We start from the raw sequence: 17290 nt of genomic DNA, 5'->3' as shown, positions 1-17290 counted from the left end.
TCACACTAACAATAGCTATTGTTATGTCACTTAGCTTTAATCTCCAGTTGTAACAGATAATTAGTTACATAACAAAAGTGATCAACGTATACATACAGATGCAGTCACAGAAATTCTGGAGCATTTACATCAGAATACAATAAAAATTGTGAAGCATGGCAGTGAGTAAAATATGTTACTATCCAAGCAAATATAAAGTACCTTAAATAAGCATGTGTGTTAAAAGTACCAAGATTAGAGCATACAAACTGAGCATAAATGTAATAGAACATTGGGCTATATACATTTATTATTTATATTTATTTATTATATCCCAATATACAAGGTTTAATATAATATTGTTATGCCGGTAAGCTACTTTTTCGCAAGTTATGCGAATTTGGGCCAAGAGACCTTCTGGGATAATGAAATGAATGATGAATCTGTACTCTATTGGCTGGCGTCTGGAGGTGTTGCCACTTTCCTCGCCGAGACCACTTTGGCAGCCCCATTCAGTTTCTGGCGGATGGCCAGCCGTACCTCCATGTCCGTCTTGGTGGCGAAGATTTGTTTTGCTGCCGCTATAACAGAATAATATATTGAAATTTGCATTAAAGCCATTCACCAAAGAATATTGATTCATGAAGGTAATAAATCAATCAATTTTTTTTAATGCAATGGTTAATATAAATAGTAATTTAATCAGTACATGTATTCATATTATAATAGATGGTCGATTTATGACTATATATTACTACACAGAAACTCTACAAATAGTTCACTTAATTCCCAGCATCACAACATTGTTTTCCACTACACTACAAAATATGTATAACTACCATGTACTTGGAAGATTTCAACTTGCACATGATTTCAATATAAATCTACTTTATTTGCCAAGTTGCATCATACTCCCACCTAACACACTACGTATATATGACGTAGTGGTTAGGTACCGTTTAGGTAATGTCTTGAAAATACGTAGTATTTACATAGTACATGTTTATGCACGTACTTCAGCAACGTTAGGCCAACTACGTAGTTATATTACGTTGTGAATACGTAACAAGGACACGTAGATGTTTATTTGGTGATCTGAGATTTGTTTTTGTACATATTAGTTAATTTTAACGTTATTTAATTAATGCATAGAAGCAATTTTCTCCATAGAACAAAATTATTAGTTTTTGTATGTGTATGTGAAAATTGTGTGAAAACTAGAATACATTTTACTAAAGTAAACTGAACAAGTGTGCACACTGCACACAATGTATAGAGCAGTTGCATGGCGGTTTGGCAGTTGGAATCTTTGGTACGATCTTTGTTCAGATTTTGCGCTTTTACAGCGGGAACTACGACATGTCTTGATAAAATATGACATGTTTCTTTAATAGTCATAGAACATGGAGGATATGTGAAGCAAAGTTTAGCACAAAGTAGAAACAAACATTTGCAGGGGAAGCCGAAAGGTCATGAGAAAGTGCCCATTTGGTAATTTCACTACGTAGTAAAAAAACGTATCTGGCAGTCCAGAAATTCTACTAAACCACTACGTAGTTAATTTGTTAGCTGGGACTATTGCTACATATCAACAAATCTTACCAATTATTTCAGAAACCTCTTCTTGTGGAATGCTGTCCTTCCTCTTGCCAGCATCAGACTCCTTACTGGCCTTGTAGCCAGTAAGTGAGTGCTTGGCCATGTACTCTGTGCAATACAGGCCATGGAGGAGGTCATTGATGAATTTCTGCAGCGAGGTGGTCGAACATCGCCTAATCTGCCACTTTGCTATTGGGAACTGCAATGAAATCCAACAGCATAATATTGTATTTTATTAATTGACTGACAAGTAACAAATAATAATAATAATAAAAAAATATATATATAATAATAGTGTACCATCTAATATCCACACAGACTGAAGCAGGTATTACAATTGATGATATTGGAGTTTGCAATCGGAATGTATGCTGCTATAGGTTACAGTAGGTGGATGATATTGGAATTTCAACGTATATTATAATGGTGATGGCGAAATGGATCTTTAGGCCACCATTTTGCACAATCTCCAGGCCAATTAAGAGATCTGGAATAATGAAATGAATGATTAAACAATTCTCTTCTCTTTTGAATTGATCTGCTGCTGACGGTACCAACCACTTCGCCACGGAGGCTCAATTTTGATATAATTAAAATTGAATATACAAATTGACACAGGCACTGCACCATGACACTAGTCCAGCTGATGGGTTTGGAAGTAATACATCTGGAATTCTCTTCCTACTTAGCGGAAACATCAAATTGAAAAGATAATTCCTTACCTTTTTTGCTGATGGGGAACCAGCAACCGATGCATCTCCATCATCTCCATCTCTGTAAGGCACGCAAGGTAATAACTAATTAACTTCACATCCCAATAGTATGCAGTGTTTGTTAGAAAAATGTGCTCAACCCTTTTGGCGCTAATTTTATATTTTTTGTGCATTGCTCAGCGCTGAATATTTCATATATGTATTTCAAATAATATGTATTTCATATATGTATATATTTAGTTCATATATATATATATATATTTGATATATATATATTCCATTCATATATGTAGGCCACGAGTGCATTAAGGTCAAACGTCGACTAGTCGCCTGCCGCGCCGAAAGAGTTAAACAGAAAAAGCTGGTTTGTTGTAAATAATTAAACACTGCATGGCCCAGAGACATGTACAACCAAAATCCAGTGTGTACTAGAATCGTCACAATTATAACAGAAGCCCAAAAGACAGTAATAATTATTCATAAAAAATGTAAAACTCATTAATTTACCTCAGTGTACTTGACTCTCGATTGAAGGGACTTGGAGGTGTCCTCATGGGCATTGTCATATCTGGCAGCTTTGGAGCTGGCGTGTGACATAGCAGCTCCAATTTGGCAACAACATCTCCAGCGACTGGAAATATTCATTGGCACATTTCAGACATGGGTTCGAAGTACATATTTTTTCTAATGTAAACTTAAAACATATTCATAAACATTTTATATATAAAGGTTTTGGAACACAACAGCATTCAGTTTTCATGCATTAGCAGAAATAATGCAAATCACCCATCCTCCATGTTTTGGACTGCTACTGCGATCAGACCCGCCAGACTGTCTTCCCCCCAATGTAATAAAACAATTATCTGTAATGCTGAATAAGTGAAATTGAACACTTACTTTTGTTCATTCTCAATGACGCCAGCAATGTAGCTTTCTCCTCCTCAAGGATGTCTATTTGTTGTTGAAGTAGTTTGCATTTGCGGCATTCCTGGTCGGGATGCGAACATGCGGCTTCGGGCGGTCCACTGTTGTCGTGGCTGTGTGAATACTTTTCCTGCAAATAAATATTTATTAATTATTTAAAACTAGGTGATGTTTCTTTTTGCCCATGGCATGACACAATTTTGGGTAGACATACTTACATAAATACATACACACCTACATACATAAGCAAAGTACAAATAAAGGTACCAGAAATGTTGGTGTTTAATGGTGTATATAACCAAATATAATGGTGTCAAACGGCACAAAAGTTATACTTCTTCTATATGTGTTACCATTACACCCTGCAATACCACTACGCTGACAACAATGTAGCCATATGCACGAGTATCAGAATTTCAAAAACCACTAGTCCTGCTGGCGAGTTGTAAATTATCTTGAAGTTCTACCCTTGTAAATAGATATTGTATATATGTTTTTTTATTTATTGGACCGCGGACATAAAATTATAATACATAGTACATAACATAAACAATAGTGAGTTGCATGCTTACTATTGTATTGAGAGTACACTCCACTTAGTTGAGCTTATATATATATATATATATATATATATATATATATTTACCTTCAGCTGGTCCAATACCGATGATGTCATGCTGCTCATTGTCTTCTTCTTCTTGGCAGCGTTTGAAGGTGGTTTGGGAAGGGATGGTTCTTCCTATAACATAGAAATAAATGCATTGCCTTATATATATGCAACTTGTCATGGCTGATGAATATAAGTTATAAATAGTGAATATAATGTAATATGTTGAAATGTTGCTATGGATTAACTGATTTCCTCAAAAGCTAGACACTATATTAACTGTATCTCACTTCCACAATTTAATTAAACAGGCCAGCATATATGCATGGTACGTTAGATGAAACCCAGCCACCATGGCAGTAACCATCACTCCTAAAACTAGGATGCAATTATAAATTATATATAAACACGTTTATTAAACTGCCATATACTGCATATGACTGATAGTATGATGCAGACAAACACAAACCACCAAATCTAAAATGGAGAAATGTAAACAAATTAAATTACATCATGGTCTTCGACGTCCGAGAGCTTCCTCTTCGGTTCTCTCTTCCCTCGGCCCAGTTCCGGTGACTGCAGCTCTGCACTGCCTAACCGCACAAACTCGTCCCTGTGCCGCAGAAGCTGCTTACCTTGAGCTGAAAAGAACAATAATAATATAATATATACAGGAGTGCCTATATATGTACATACATCGATCCCGGTAGTCTGAGAATATAGACATTGCAGTCTAACTGGGACCCTCAGGGTGCTTACAAATATCAATGTTTCTCACCGGCTAGCACACACACTTTTTGTCCAACATTTGTTTCTTCTAATTATTAATTACCACAAAATGTACTGGACAATTTACTCCATTCCCCGTATACTACACACGCAGCCTCATCTATAGCAAGCTTTATATGATTATAGATCTAGTCCATTCCATTCTATTGTGGCGCCTCGTTTATTTAGTCTTAAGTCAATTAAGACAGTTACATGTAGGTAAATTCTTGTACAATACTTCAATATTACTTGTTGACTGCTTATTTGTGTAATGCAGCAGTCGGACCACACACTAATTAGATTTTTTGGAATTAGCTAAAGTTATTTGGCAAAACAAGTGCCCCCCCTAAAAATGCCAAATAACTTTTTCCAGACACGCAAGATATGTGGGACTTTTGGTTCCATGATTCAGAGCAGAGATTGATCTCAAAAGATTCAGAGCAGATTCAGATTGATCTCAAAAGTGTGAGTAATTTCCGATATTATAAAGCTCATATACTATTTCCAATATTATTTCATAAAAACGAAGCTATGAGTGAGGATACATTATTTAGACATAGCTCTATTAAAACATCTATAGATAGATATATATTTATTGTGTGGATTCTGCTTACCTGCAAACTTGACCACCTTAGCCAGCGACAATTGGATATCGCTCCCCTCCACTCCGCCTTTGGGCCACGCCACTTTAACAACAGTTTCATTCTCCGACACGGATTCCATTGTCAAAGACGAAGGCTCTTGGATCCACGAAACCTTGCCGATGTCAACCGCATTCTCATTAAAAAAGTCAAAGAGAGCGAAACCCATTTTGTTTGCCATCTATATCTATTCCACAACTAGTTCTTGAATCTTGGTAAAGCTGATACAACATACAAATAGAAAAATCAGTGATAATGCGTTCAACTTCAAAATAAATATATCTCCACTCTCCAGCGATCAAAAATCCCGCTAATATACTGCATTGAACTCTGGGTACGAGGTTTCGAATTGTCCAATCACATTTAGGGTAAGTCCCGATCCACTTCTGCCGGATAAGAGCTACGCGCTCATTGGATGATCCACGGGATGACGTAATTCAATTTCCGGTTCATTGAGTGTGTGCTTGTAAACTTCCAGTCTACGTTAGAGCGGGAGACGCATCCAAGGACTTCTCAGCAGACATCGCACCACGAAAAAAAAACGAATGGCTCACTACTCAACTCAACGACTAACACTCTTTCAGAGGATATGTTGGAAATGCACACATCATATATATTTTTTGCACTTACTTTCTGGATATTGTACATCTGTTCATCTGTTATATAAACTAGCATTACTTAAATATTCAGAGAATAATTGAAATGTTTAAATATGTATTTTTCCCCCCGATATAACATCAACCTATGTTTTGTAAAAGTTTATTAAATTAATCTGTAAAATGTTATCATATTGTGGATTTATTAAATTATGTATTTTCCTTTGTTATTTATGTGTGCGTTTGTTTTGAGGATATAATTCATTAGTACCTAAACATAGTATGGTATAACTGCTTTTTGTAATGAAATATACAATTGGTTTGGGAGCAAGAAATATTTTAATCGTTGTTGCCCAGGCTTGCCGAAATGAATGGAAACTTATCTCCCGATTATAACATTGTGTAACTTGCTGCTGTTAAATACCGTCAAACTATGTGCAATATATACATAATTTAATTGGGCACATAATCCAGTATACATTTGTAAAGATTTCAAAGGGATCTACCCGTACAGCTTTTGCAAAGCAGCTCAGTTCCACAAAATGATGTAGATTACTATGATTTTCTCTATTCCAATTTAAAGACGAGTTTTATATCATTCTATAGAATTTAGTATAGGTTGCACCAGAGAGAAAAATGTTTTATTTGAATGCTATAGATTTCTATAGATTTCTACAGATATGTCATGAGTCGGTTCTGTCCTATAGAATTCTTTAGATTGTTATAGTTTTAATTATAGAAGTTTATAGAAAAGTACAAATGTATAGTATTCTACAGAATGATCTAGAGATTTCTATAGATTTCTACAAATATGTCATGAGTCGGTTCTGTCCTATAGAATTCTTTAGATTGTTATAGTTTTAATTATAGAAGTTTATAGAAAAGTACAAATGTATAGTATTCTACAGAATGATCTATAGATTTCTACAGATATGTCATGAGTCGGTTCTGTCCTATAGAATTCTTTAGATTGTTATAGTTTTAATTATAGAAGTTTATAGAAAAGTACAAATGTATAGTATTCTACAGAATGATCTAGAGATTTCTATAGATTTCTACAGATTTCTTTAGCATGGCGACTATGTTCTATAGATTTCTACAAGATTCTATAGATTTCTACAAGATTTTATAGATTTTTTTGCTAAGGGAGGGTTGCGGGAGGGGACATTGACAGAGGATTACTCAAAAAGTACACAGTAAGTACTTCATAGTACTTGTTGTGGGAGTAGTTTCACTAGTAGGCTACTGAGTCCAACAGGATCGATCTCACGAATAACTATTGGCAGAAAAAATAATAACAAACTCGAGAGACGGCTGAGTGACCGCAGTGTAGAATCGCTGTATAGTTGAAATCTCCTAACAATGTTGTCCATTTTAGACACAGGCCTATTATATTTCCAGCCCTCAATACCATTCATTATCTGGGCTCAATGTGTGTCTTGGCTGTTTTCGTTGTGAAAACAAATGGACCGTAGATACACGGATTGGCCGTCCTCATCTGCGCTCTTATTTTGAAAGACAACTTCCGGTAGCAGAATATGAAAAAACGGGGGGGGGGGTTTGTTTCTGTTTTCTAGTGATTTTATTTTTTGTTTTGAGAAGTAGAAAATGAAAATCATCCCGTTTTTTAAGTTTAGTAAATCCATTTTTGACCATGATAAAGAAAAATGCCTTGTATTTCAATTTTGGTTTTTCAATTTGAAAACAAAAATGAAATATCCAGTCGTTTTTTGTTTTTGAATATCCATTTGTGAAAAGAAAATCCAATGACCAAAACATACACTGACCGTCGTACATGGACCTCTTTTTAATTAGGTTTTCTCGTTATCCGTCTTTTGATTCAGACAACAAAAACGGGAAAACGGATTTGGTTTTCCGTTTTTTCGTTTTAAATAAAAAACGAAAAAAGGCTGGTATTTTCTTTTTTGGCTTTTGGTTTAAACGAAAAATCAAACTGACAAAACGTACACGGATCCTACAACTACAACAAAATGAACATATTTAACCGTGATTTAACTGTAATACAGGTTTCAAAATGATGCCGAAGCAACAACATACTGATACCGGTTAGTAAAAACCATGAATTAATGCTTTGACAAGTCTGCAGACAGAAAAACCTTTTAAAATGCGCGTTTTCTGAATGGAGATCGGCTAAGCTAACGTTGTATATGCTCCGACCGTCTACACTCACAACAACGGCCTACAGACATAAATAAACCAGCGACTGTATTCGCCATGACACAGACAGTCTGTGGTTTGTACTTGTTTAACTTTTGTCTAGTTTCTGAACAGATATGAGGAGCTGTGAGCTCGAGTGCTAACAGCTAACGGCTGATGTTGGTTTTGTGGTTCGCATTGAAGATGACGTCAAGGCTCCACCTACACTGCGTTACTGCCCCAGTTACTAAACTGTAATGGAAACGCAGCATCAAGTGAGCCTGGTCTACCAAGGCCTAACTATACCGTACTAAGCCGTGGGGGGCCCTGCAGTGGAAATGCGCCATAAGTGAGCTCATCCATGTGTTGCTTTTAAATGGAGGAGGCTGGGTTGAAGTGGTTGATTTTGACATTGGGAGCAAGGTTGTAGAAGTCAGTCCCCTCTGGAATAAATAGGCTGGCCTATGGGTGAGACAAAAAATATGTATGTTATGTACACATTATCGAAGTGATACTGACATCCACCTGAAGCCTTGATTAGAACAAATGTCATGTTGTTTAATAGTCTGCAATAATCACTCTTTTATTAGGATCAAGATTGGTAAGTCACATAGTAATACATGTAAATGTATTATTACCTCATTTCTGCAGCAGCTCACTTTTCTCTGCAACACCATGTATGATTTGGTCACTATCCAGCATCTTCAAAACATCTGGTTGAGTAGCCATGAGCATAAAGGCCTCCAGGTTCTGTTGAGAGAGCGAGCTCCTGAGCCTGTTTTTGATTAATTTTGGTGTTGAAAAGCTTCGCTCACATGCTACCTGTGTGACAGACAGTGTAAGCAGGAACATGTATGCAAGGCCAATGATGTGGTATGCATCTGTCAGGGAGTTGTACTGCCTGTTGCCTGTTAAGCCCGAGAGACCCCAGTACCGGGGTACTGCCGCAACATCTTGCAGGAAACAGTGTCTGAGGCAGGGTGGGAATTTCACGACGGCCACGACGGCCATGGCCGTGAATGCAATTCACGGCCAAAGTGGCCTTTGTGCCCCTGTCAAAAGTTCCAGTGTAAACAACGCTAGTGAAGTCATACTAGTGCGCGCAGTAGGATAGTCCCGTGTCTGTGGATCAGAGCGATTGCTCTGCTGTGATTGTTCCGTCAGACATGCCGTGTAAACAATGCTAGTAAAGTCATATTAGTGCGCGCAGTAGGATAGTCCCGTGTCTGTGGATCAGAGCGATTGCTCTGCTGTGATTGTTCCGTCAGACATGCCCAGGGCCGGACTGGGACAATAAGTCAGGCCGGGAATTATACACGCTGCCAGGCCACTACCAGTTTTCTTTTGTGCCATTTTCCTGGATTTATTTGTCAATACAGCGTTGCTGTGCAAATCTATTTAGGCGTTGCTGTGCACATCTAGGAACCTATCCACGTGAACATATTTTAAGTGGAGATGGACCTGAAATCTTCTAGGGGGGTCCGGGGGCATGCTCCCCCGGTAAGATTTTTTTTTTTAAATGTTGGACTTAAATGCATCAATCTGGTGCACTTTGAGGGGGAAATAAAGAGACAACATCCATATGAAACAGAACTGTAACATTTAAATAATCATAAAATCATAAGTACATGGCCATAACCAATAACATACCATATCCAATATGAAAAAACATTGAAACTTGTTTATTTATTTGTTTTTGGTTTAGTTGTGAGTGTGTCTGGGCTCCTGAATCAGCCTCACCTGTATCCCTCTCCCCCTGCTCCTCTTTGAGGCAGCAGCAAAGACTAGTTTTAGCTCTCAACAAGTTTATAAAGTTTATCTTACCTTTTTTCACCTAGTTAACATTTTATTTTTTATTATTCATGCATATTTTACTAATCACTCCCCCTTCAAATGGAAATATGTGTTTACATAAATGGTGACAAAACCGTTTGAGACCCATAGAGAACTTAGACTAAGTTAACTATCTAAACACTCAGAGTCCTTTACCTCACCTGAGCTGTAGTTAGCTGTAGACTCTCCCCCCACCTTGTTGACAGCTCATTATATCCGTTAGCGCAGCTAGCTAGCACCAGATGCTAACAACAACAATACACGTAACCGGTGCGCGTGCTTTCTCTCTCGCTCGCTCGCGCCACACACATTCAAGCTCCCGAGCTTGAATGACACACAGAGACCAATCGAGGGCATTAGTATTGTAAAGGAATATTTTAGTCTGATGCGTAGCTGACCTGAGAAACTTCACATGAGTGACTACTCTTTCTCTGTGTGGGGGGGAAGGGTTTACTGCCCACTCAGACAGAGTTTCTTTGTCTGTTCATCTGTAATCGATTGGGGTAAAGGCCCGCGTTTCTGGGCTCCGCCCCTTCTCAGAGACCAGGTTCGAGCGCTTCCGTCTTTGTGTGGGCAGAGTTAATTTTGGCAGCTTGCATTGAACAGTGCGAGTTGCTTTGTTAATCCTCCGGCCGTTTGTCTCTCAATAAATATCAGTGTATTGACAGGCGAATCCAGTTTCCCTCATTTGATGATTGGTTCAACATTGCTGCAAAGAAGTTTTTACTTCACAAGTATGATCTGTATGAAAGTGGCCATGTCGGCCAACCCAGTCTCATGGCATTTCGTGTTCACCAACACGATTTTTAATCTATTGATTCGTGTTCACCAACACGATTTCCCGCTTTTTTTCGTGTTGCACAGCACGATTTTAAAAGCAATGTATTTCTACTGGTAATGACGCTCATGGAAGCACGGCATTCGTTTGTGTCGGCTGCCCTTAAAGGCAATGTGAGCGTCCATTCTCATTGGATAACGGATAATTGTACACCCGGAAGTAAGTATTCCCCTTACTGTCGATTGATTTTACAGTGATATCTGCACTACTCATCGACTAAAAAACACCAGATTATCCTTGTTAATTACACAACATTGATTGGTTTAAATTGTGTGCAATGCTTTTGTATTTTTACCCTTCGATTCGGAGAAACAAATATTTTTTCGGAGTAAAGGATGGCAGAAGACACTACACTACCCAGAATCCCCAGCTATCGTTTAGGACTACACCATGTGCTCTGTTTGACAAATCCCGTGATAGTCCTCAAGCTCTGTGATTGGAGAGTGTGCTCCGAGGGTTACGCCATTCATTCCAATGGCTGGCGTCTATGTCACGTGATCTTCAAATTTCTCCCTGCAGAAAAAAAAAACATGGCCGAACTTCGTTTTATTCTCGGTGGAAAATGCCTATTTTAAAGTTAGTTTGGCCATTAAAATGCGTTTTGATGTCATTTGATGCGAGAAATACGAGTTGTTATTTCAGATTATGTGTGCAGTGGATGTACATGATCTTTAGTTTGCTAGTTATTACGAAGATTACTTCAGGAAGTTTTCATTGTTACCAAGGTGGTTGCTAGGGACGCTGCTATCGATATTATTTCTGTTATGTTGTGTAACTGTTTAATGGTGTTATCTTTATTGCTACCCCCTTCCCCGTCAATGTATAGTGTTGGTCCACAGCGCAAACATATTAGTTTAACAAAATCCGCATCTAAAGATAGCCTACGTTATTTTCCCCTGTGCAATTCCAGTCTCACATCTCACAGCACATCGTCATTAACAAATCCCGGAAACAGACCGAAAACATTAAAAAAAAAAAAAATAATACTTTATTCCGAGTGTGCTTGCTTTTCTCTTTGGAAGTCATCACATAACGGCATTGTAATACACGGTTCGGCTGCATTAAATATTACATATCTGCCGTAGTTCTGTATTTATAGAGCCCTGATGAGAAGACTTCTAGACAAACATGAGGAACTGAAAACGTGACGTGGATCATAAATATATCAACCATTAAACAACATCTTACATTTCTTTTCACACAATACGTCTCCTTGCAGTATCAACACTAATTCCGCTGACTTTTATATTTGATCCAATTGGTAGATAGGCTGTATTTACACCATAAAGGTGCACAGCTGATATAAAGGGACACCTAGTGGTTAAAGCAGGTTATTGAATTTCATTATTTTTATTATTAGATATTAATAGGATCCCTATAAAGTATATTCATTACTCGTTATTCTCTACTAATAGTTCATTAAAGACTGTATATAATGACTATTTTGCACATCCCTTTCAAGATTTTCTAAGGTTTATTGACATATCATATAGGCCCACACAACTATGGTGTAGCAACCCAGTCTCACGGCATTTCGTGTTCACCAACACGATTTTTAATCTATTGATTCGTGTTCACCAATACGATTTGCCCCTTTTTTTTCGTGTTGCACAGCACGATTTTAAAAGCAATGTATTTCTACTGCCTGCAGCACGTCTTTTTCTCCGGTCGGGTCGAGGAAGACCGGAAGCTGTGTGGTTCATAAAAACATGTTCTTACTCAATATCAAGCCACAGTTATTGCTTTTATTTGAAATCGTATAATTTCGGACTTTTGTTGCCGTCTGTGAGGAAAATAAATGGGGCTCAGAGCCTCAGGATACTGAAATCTGTATTTTTTAAATATTTGTTTCCTTCTAATTTGTTATTCTTTTCAAAATAACACACTGTTATTTACTCACCAATAACACACAATTATCCTTGCTTTTATTTATTGGTTTAATTCCATAATCTCGGGCTTTTTTGGCGTCCGTCAGGAACTGAATTTCAAAATAAAAATAACCGGAAACAGACGTAGGCATTTCGAGCGATTACCCAAGATCCTCAGCTATGGTTTTAAGCTCGCTTATTGGATGTTTTAGCCGCAATGCATGCTGGGATTTGGTGTTTATATGATATGAAATCCAGAAAACATTTTAAAAGCATAAAATAATACTTAATTCCGAGCGCTCTTGCTTTTCTCTTTGAAAGTCATCACATAACGCCATTGTAATACACGGTTCGGCTGCATTGTATATTACAGATCTGCCGTAGTTCTTTATTTATAGAGCCCTGATGAGAAGACCTTTGGAAAAACTGAGAAAATGCCGCCGAAACTGAATACTTGACGTGGATCATAAATATATTCAACAATTAAACAACATCTTCAATTTCTCTTCACACAATACGTCTCCTTGCAGTATCAACACTAATTCGGCTGACTTTTACATTTGATCTAATTCACAGATAGGTTATATTTACACCATAACGGTGCACAGCTGATATAAAAGGACTGTAGTTTTTAAAGATATTACTGATTTTCTTTGAATGTAAGAATGTAAATACTGAGTCTGAAATAGTATAGCAATATGCTGTACAATTATGTGAAAGCATGCATAAAACTACACATTTTCAGATGTTGTAAGAAAACAAAAGTGTCCTACACTAATAATACAAAGTTATTATGGCTGTGTGTACCTTGTGTGCACCGCCTAGTGGTTAAAGCACGTTATTGAATTGTTGTGTTTTATTTGATTACAAAAATATTAAGAGTACATACTTTCATAGGGGGAAAGTATAAATATAGAATATAAAAAATCAAGAAGATACTATAAGTGATCTCTACAATAAAACAGTTTAGTGCAGAATGTACAAAGATATTAATAGGAGGAGGTGCAAAACAGAAAAACGAATTAACCTTTATTTAAACATTAAATAACAGATTAAGGTCTTCTTTTAAATAAGAAAAACACTTTGGGGGTATCTATCTACAGATAAATATTAAGCCTGACAAAGTACTTAACGTCTAATATATTGCTTTCCTGCAATGTTAACTATGTTGAAGCACTTATTTTAACTGATATTATACATATGAATTATACTCTTATGTATGTAGATAGAATAAGAAATGTGCAGAATATGACAGTTTAATGGTGGAGGTACACACATATTGATAGATGTCTTGTAATGCACTGTTGAGGAACCTGTGACCCAAGTGTTTCATTCATTGCATAACTACACCGTAGTTGTGTATATGATATGTCAATACACCTTTGAAAATCTTGAAAGGGATGTGCAAAATAGCCATAATATACAGTCTTTAATTAACTATTAGTAGAGAATAACGAGTAATGAATATACTTTATTACTCGTTTCCATTCATGTCAATTGCAGATACATGTTTAGTCTTCTCAAGCACCAACTATCAAATATCTCTCCTGATTGTTGGCACTTGACAATTACCTTCCCTGAATTTTACTCAGGTGTAACTAAAGTCTGATTTAAGGGTTATTTATATTTCACATAATTAATCAGAATCTGCAAAGTAACTCAAATAAATGCAGTGGAGTAAAAATACCAGGTTAACCTCTGAATTGTAGTGGAGTAGAATTACAAAGTAACAATGAGCTGTCATGTGGGTATTAATGCTGCGCATTATGGACACAAGCGATTTTCACCCATTTATTAATTATATGTTTTACATTTGATAACACCAATGTGTTTAATACTGGCAACTTCTAATTGTGGGAAAAACGAAAACGTTCAGTAGAGACGTCCCATAGAACATTTTGCGAAACACAATAGCCAGCATGTGTAGTTCTGGGGGGGCGTTCGATTCCAGTTTTGGATAGTCTGGCGTGGTTTCGTTCCATTTCACACAGCTGTTTGACGCTCTGCGTAACCTTACTGGGACTGTAGTCCTAAACGATAACTGGGGATTATGGGTAGTGTAGTGTCTTCGGCCATCCTAAACTCAGAAATGTCTCAATCGCAATGATGCTCGAAATGTCCCTTATAGGCCTACGTCTGTTTCCGGTTATTTTTATTTTGAAATTCCTGACGGACGCCAAAAAAGCCCGAGATTATGGAATTAAACCAATAAATAAAAGCAAGGATAATTGTGTGTTATTGGTGAGTAAATAACAGTGTGTTATTTTGAAAAGAATATCGAATTAGAAGGAAAAAAATATTAAAAAATACAGATTTCCGTATTCTGAGGCTCTGAGCCCCATTTATTTTCCTCACAGACGGCAACAAAAGTCCGAAATTATACGATTTCAAATAAAAGCAATAACTGTGGCTTGATATTGAGTAAGAACATGTTTTTATGAACCACACAGCTTCCGGTCTTCCTCGACCCGACCGGAGAGAAAGACGTGCTGCAGGCAGTAGAAATACATTGCTTTTAAAATCGTGCTGTGCAACACGAAAAAAAGGGGCAAATCGTGTTGGTGAACACGAATCAATAGATTATAAATCGTGTTGGTGAACACGAAATGCCGTGAGACTGGGTTGGGTGTAGTTATGCATTGAATGAAAAACTTGGGTCGCAGGTTCCTCACAAGACATCTATTAATATTTGTGCATACCTCCAGCAATGTTAACTATGTTGAAGCACTTATTTTAACTGATATTATACATAATGTATTATACTCTTGTAAGATGTATGTAGATATTTCATCTCCGGCCTTGTCAGGTATTGAACAATCAATAAATAAAGAACACAGAATTGTTAAATATAAAACACAGAATTTGTGTGATTATACTAAATGATTTACAAATAAACACCACTGCATACAACTGTTACACATGCTGATGTAATGCAAATGTTCCAACTTGGGATCAATAAAGTATATCTTATCTTAAGCTGATCGATGGCTACTGCCATATTTGCAAAATGTGCCTCTGAACCTTGACAAGTGCATGTTTCAGGCTTATCAATTAATGTAATGTAATGTAATGTTATCAATTAACAACAGGGGTCACAAACATAAGACCAGCTGTTAAATAAAGCTCTTCTGACCTTAGCTGGCATGTGTGTATATTAGGGCCGGGACTCGATTAAAAAAATTAATCTAATTAATTAGAGGCTTTGTAATTAATTAATCGAAATTAATCGCATTTTTAATCACATATAAATATTTGACCTGAGAACAGTGAGATGCAATTTTTTTCACATGGATTTTAGTATACCATTAGGCGCATTCACACCGCAGTACTTTTCCCACAAAGGTTCATGAGAACTTAGTTCATGAGAACTCTTTGAACCTGGGGGAGGATTAGGCAAATGAAGCCGCTGACGTCACTTCTTCTTCTTCTGCTTTGGGTTTACTGGCAGGCCGCAAACCACTTCACGGCGTATACTGCTGCCCAAAGTCCCCGGAGTTGGGGACTGGCTTCAGTAGAAGCTGCTGGGAGTCCCAGCAGCTTCTACTGAAGCCTTCCGAGTAAATCGCCAGAACGCCGACACCTCCTCATCTCCACCGCTCCCATGTTTTATTTTGTGTTGCCATAAATTAGTCTCTCTGCGTTTCTGCGCTGGGCTAATGCTAATAATGCTAATGCGAGGATAATAAAATGGCGGCTTCACAAAACTTTTTGGGAGTTTTACGGGGCGTGGTTTGCAATCCGCCCAGCCAATCAGAAATATAGCTCTTTTCTCACAAGAGAGCCGCACGAAAGTCCCTGCTCTCTAGCAGCTCTCTGCTCTCTAGCAGGGACTTTCGTGGGGGTAAAAAGGTTCTCATGAACTAATTTTAGTACCGGCTCTTTTTGGTGTGAACGCGATAAAAGAGGCTAACGTCCACGCTAGCTTCCACGCTAGCTGCTATATGTTTTGCATTGAGGTGATACTTGAGGCTTGATGTGCTGCGGTGATATGCGAATTCCTTTTTGCATAATTTGCACACAACCGTGCTCTTATCGACGCTTCCATCCGTCCGTTTTTTAAAACAACATTTCCCACTGTTGTTCACTGTGGTTTGTTGTTGTCTGAAGTCATGAACGTTAGTTGGTGCTCCAGTATAATCGGTACGCCTGAAACTCATCCAGTGAGAAACGTTCCGCGGTGCAAAAATAAGTGCGATTAAAATGCGTTAATTTTTTTAACGCGTTAATTTTTGTGTGATTAATTAATCTTAATTAACGCGTTAAAGTCCCGGCCCTAGTGTATATATATTAATGCTGCCCACCCATTTATTAATTATATGTTTTAAATTTGAGTGTTTCCTACCCCCTAAACCTCCAGGGATGTACACAGTTCAATACTGGCAACTTCTTATTATGGGAAATACGAAAACGTCTTTTAAAACTACAACTCCCAGTAGAGACGCGCCATAGATAAAGAACATGTTGCGAAACAGAATAGCCAGCATGTGTAGTTCTGGGGACGGGGTGGGGGGGGGGGGGGACGCGGTGGACCCGTTCAAATCCAGTTTTGGACAGTCTGCCGTGGTTCCATCCCATTTCAAGTGCTGTTCGAGGTTCGGCGTAACCCTCGGAGCACACTCTCCAATCACAGAGCTTGAGGACTATCACGGGGTTTGTCAAACAGAGCACATGGTGTAGTCCAAACGATAGCTGGGGATTCTGGGTAGTGTAGTGTATTCTGCTATCCTTTACTCCGAATCGAAGGGTAAAAATACAAAAGCATTGCAC

At 37.7% G+C, this 17290-nt stretch overlaps 1 protein-coding gene across 1 annotated transcript; it reads right to left on the bottom strand.

Annotated features, from left to right (window-relative positions):
• Positions 1 to 429: 429 nt before the first annotated feature.
• Positions 430 to 5313, bottom strand: LOC117553060 (BEN domain-containing protein 6-like). The gene is made up of 8 exons (XM_034226826.1): positions 5205 to 5313; positions 4333 to 4463; positions 3862 to 3954; positions 3189 to 3345; positions 2799 to 2922; positions 2301 to 2352; positions 1582 to 1777; positions 430 to 560 (listed from the first exon to the last, which is right to left on the bottom strand). The coding sequence occupies exons 1-8, from the start codon at positions 5311 to 5313 to the stop codon at positions 430 to 432; spliced, it is 993 nt and encodes a 330-aa protein (XP_034082717.1).
• Positions 5314 to 17290: the final 11977 nt, after the last annotated feature.

The sequence above is a fragment of the Gymnodraco acuticeps genome, unplaced genomic scaffold (genome assembly GCF_902827175.1).
Source record: "Gymnodraco acuticeps unplaced genomic scaffold, fGymAcu1.1, whole genome shotgun sequence".
Taxonomy (NCBI): Eukaryota; Metazoa; Chordata; class Actinopteri; order Perciformes; family Bathydraconidae; genus Gymnodraco; species Gymnodraco acuticeps.
This window is presented reverse-complemented; position numbering and strand designations above follow the sequence as displayed.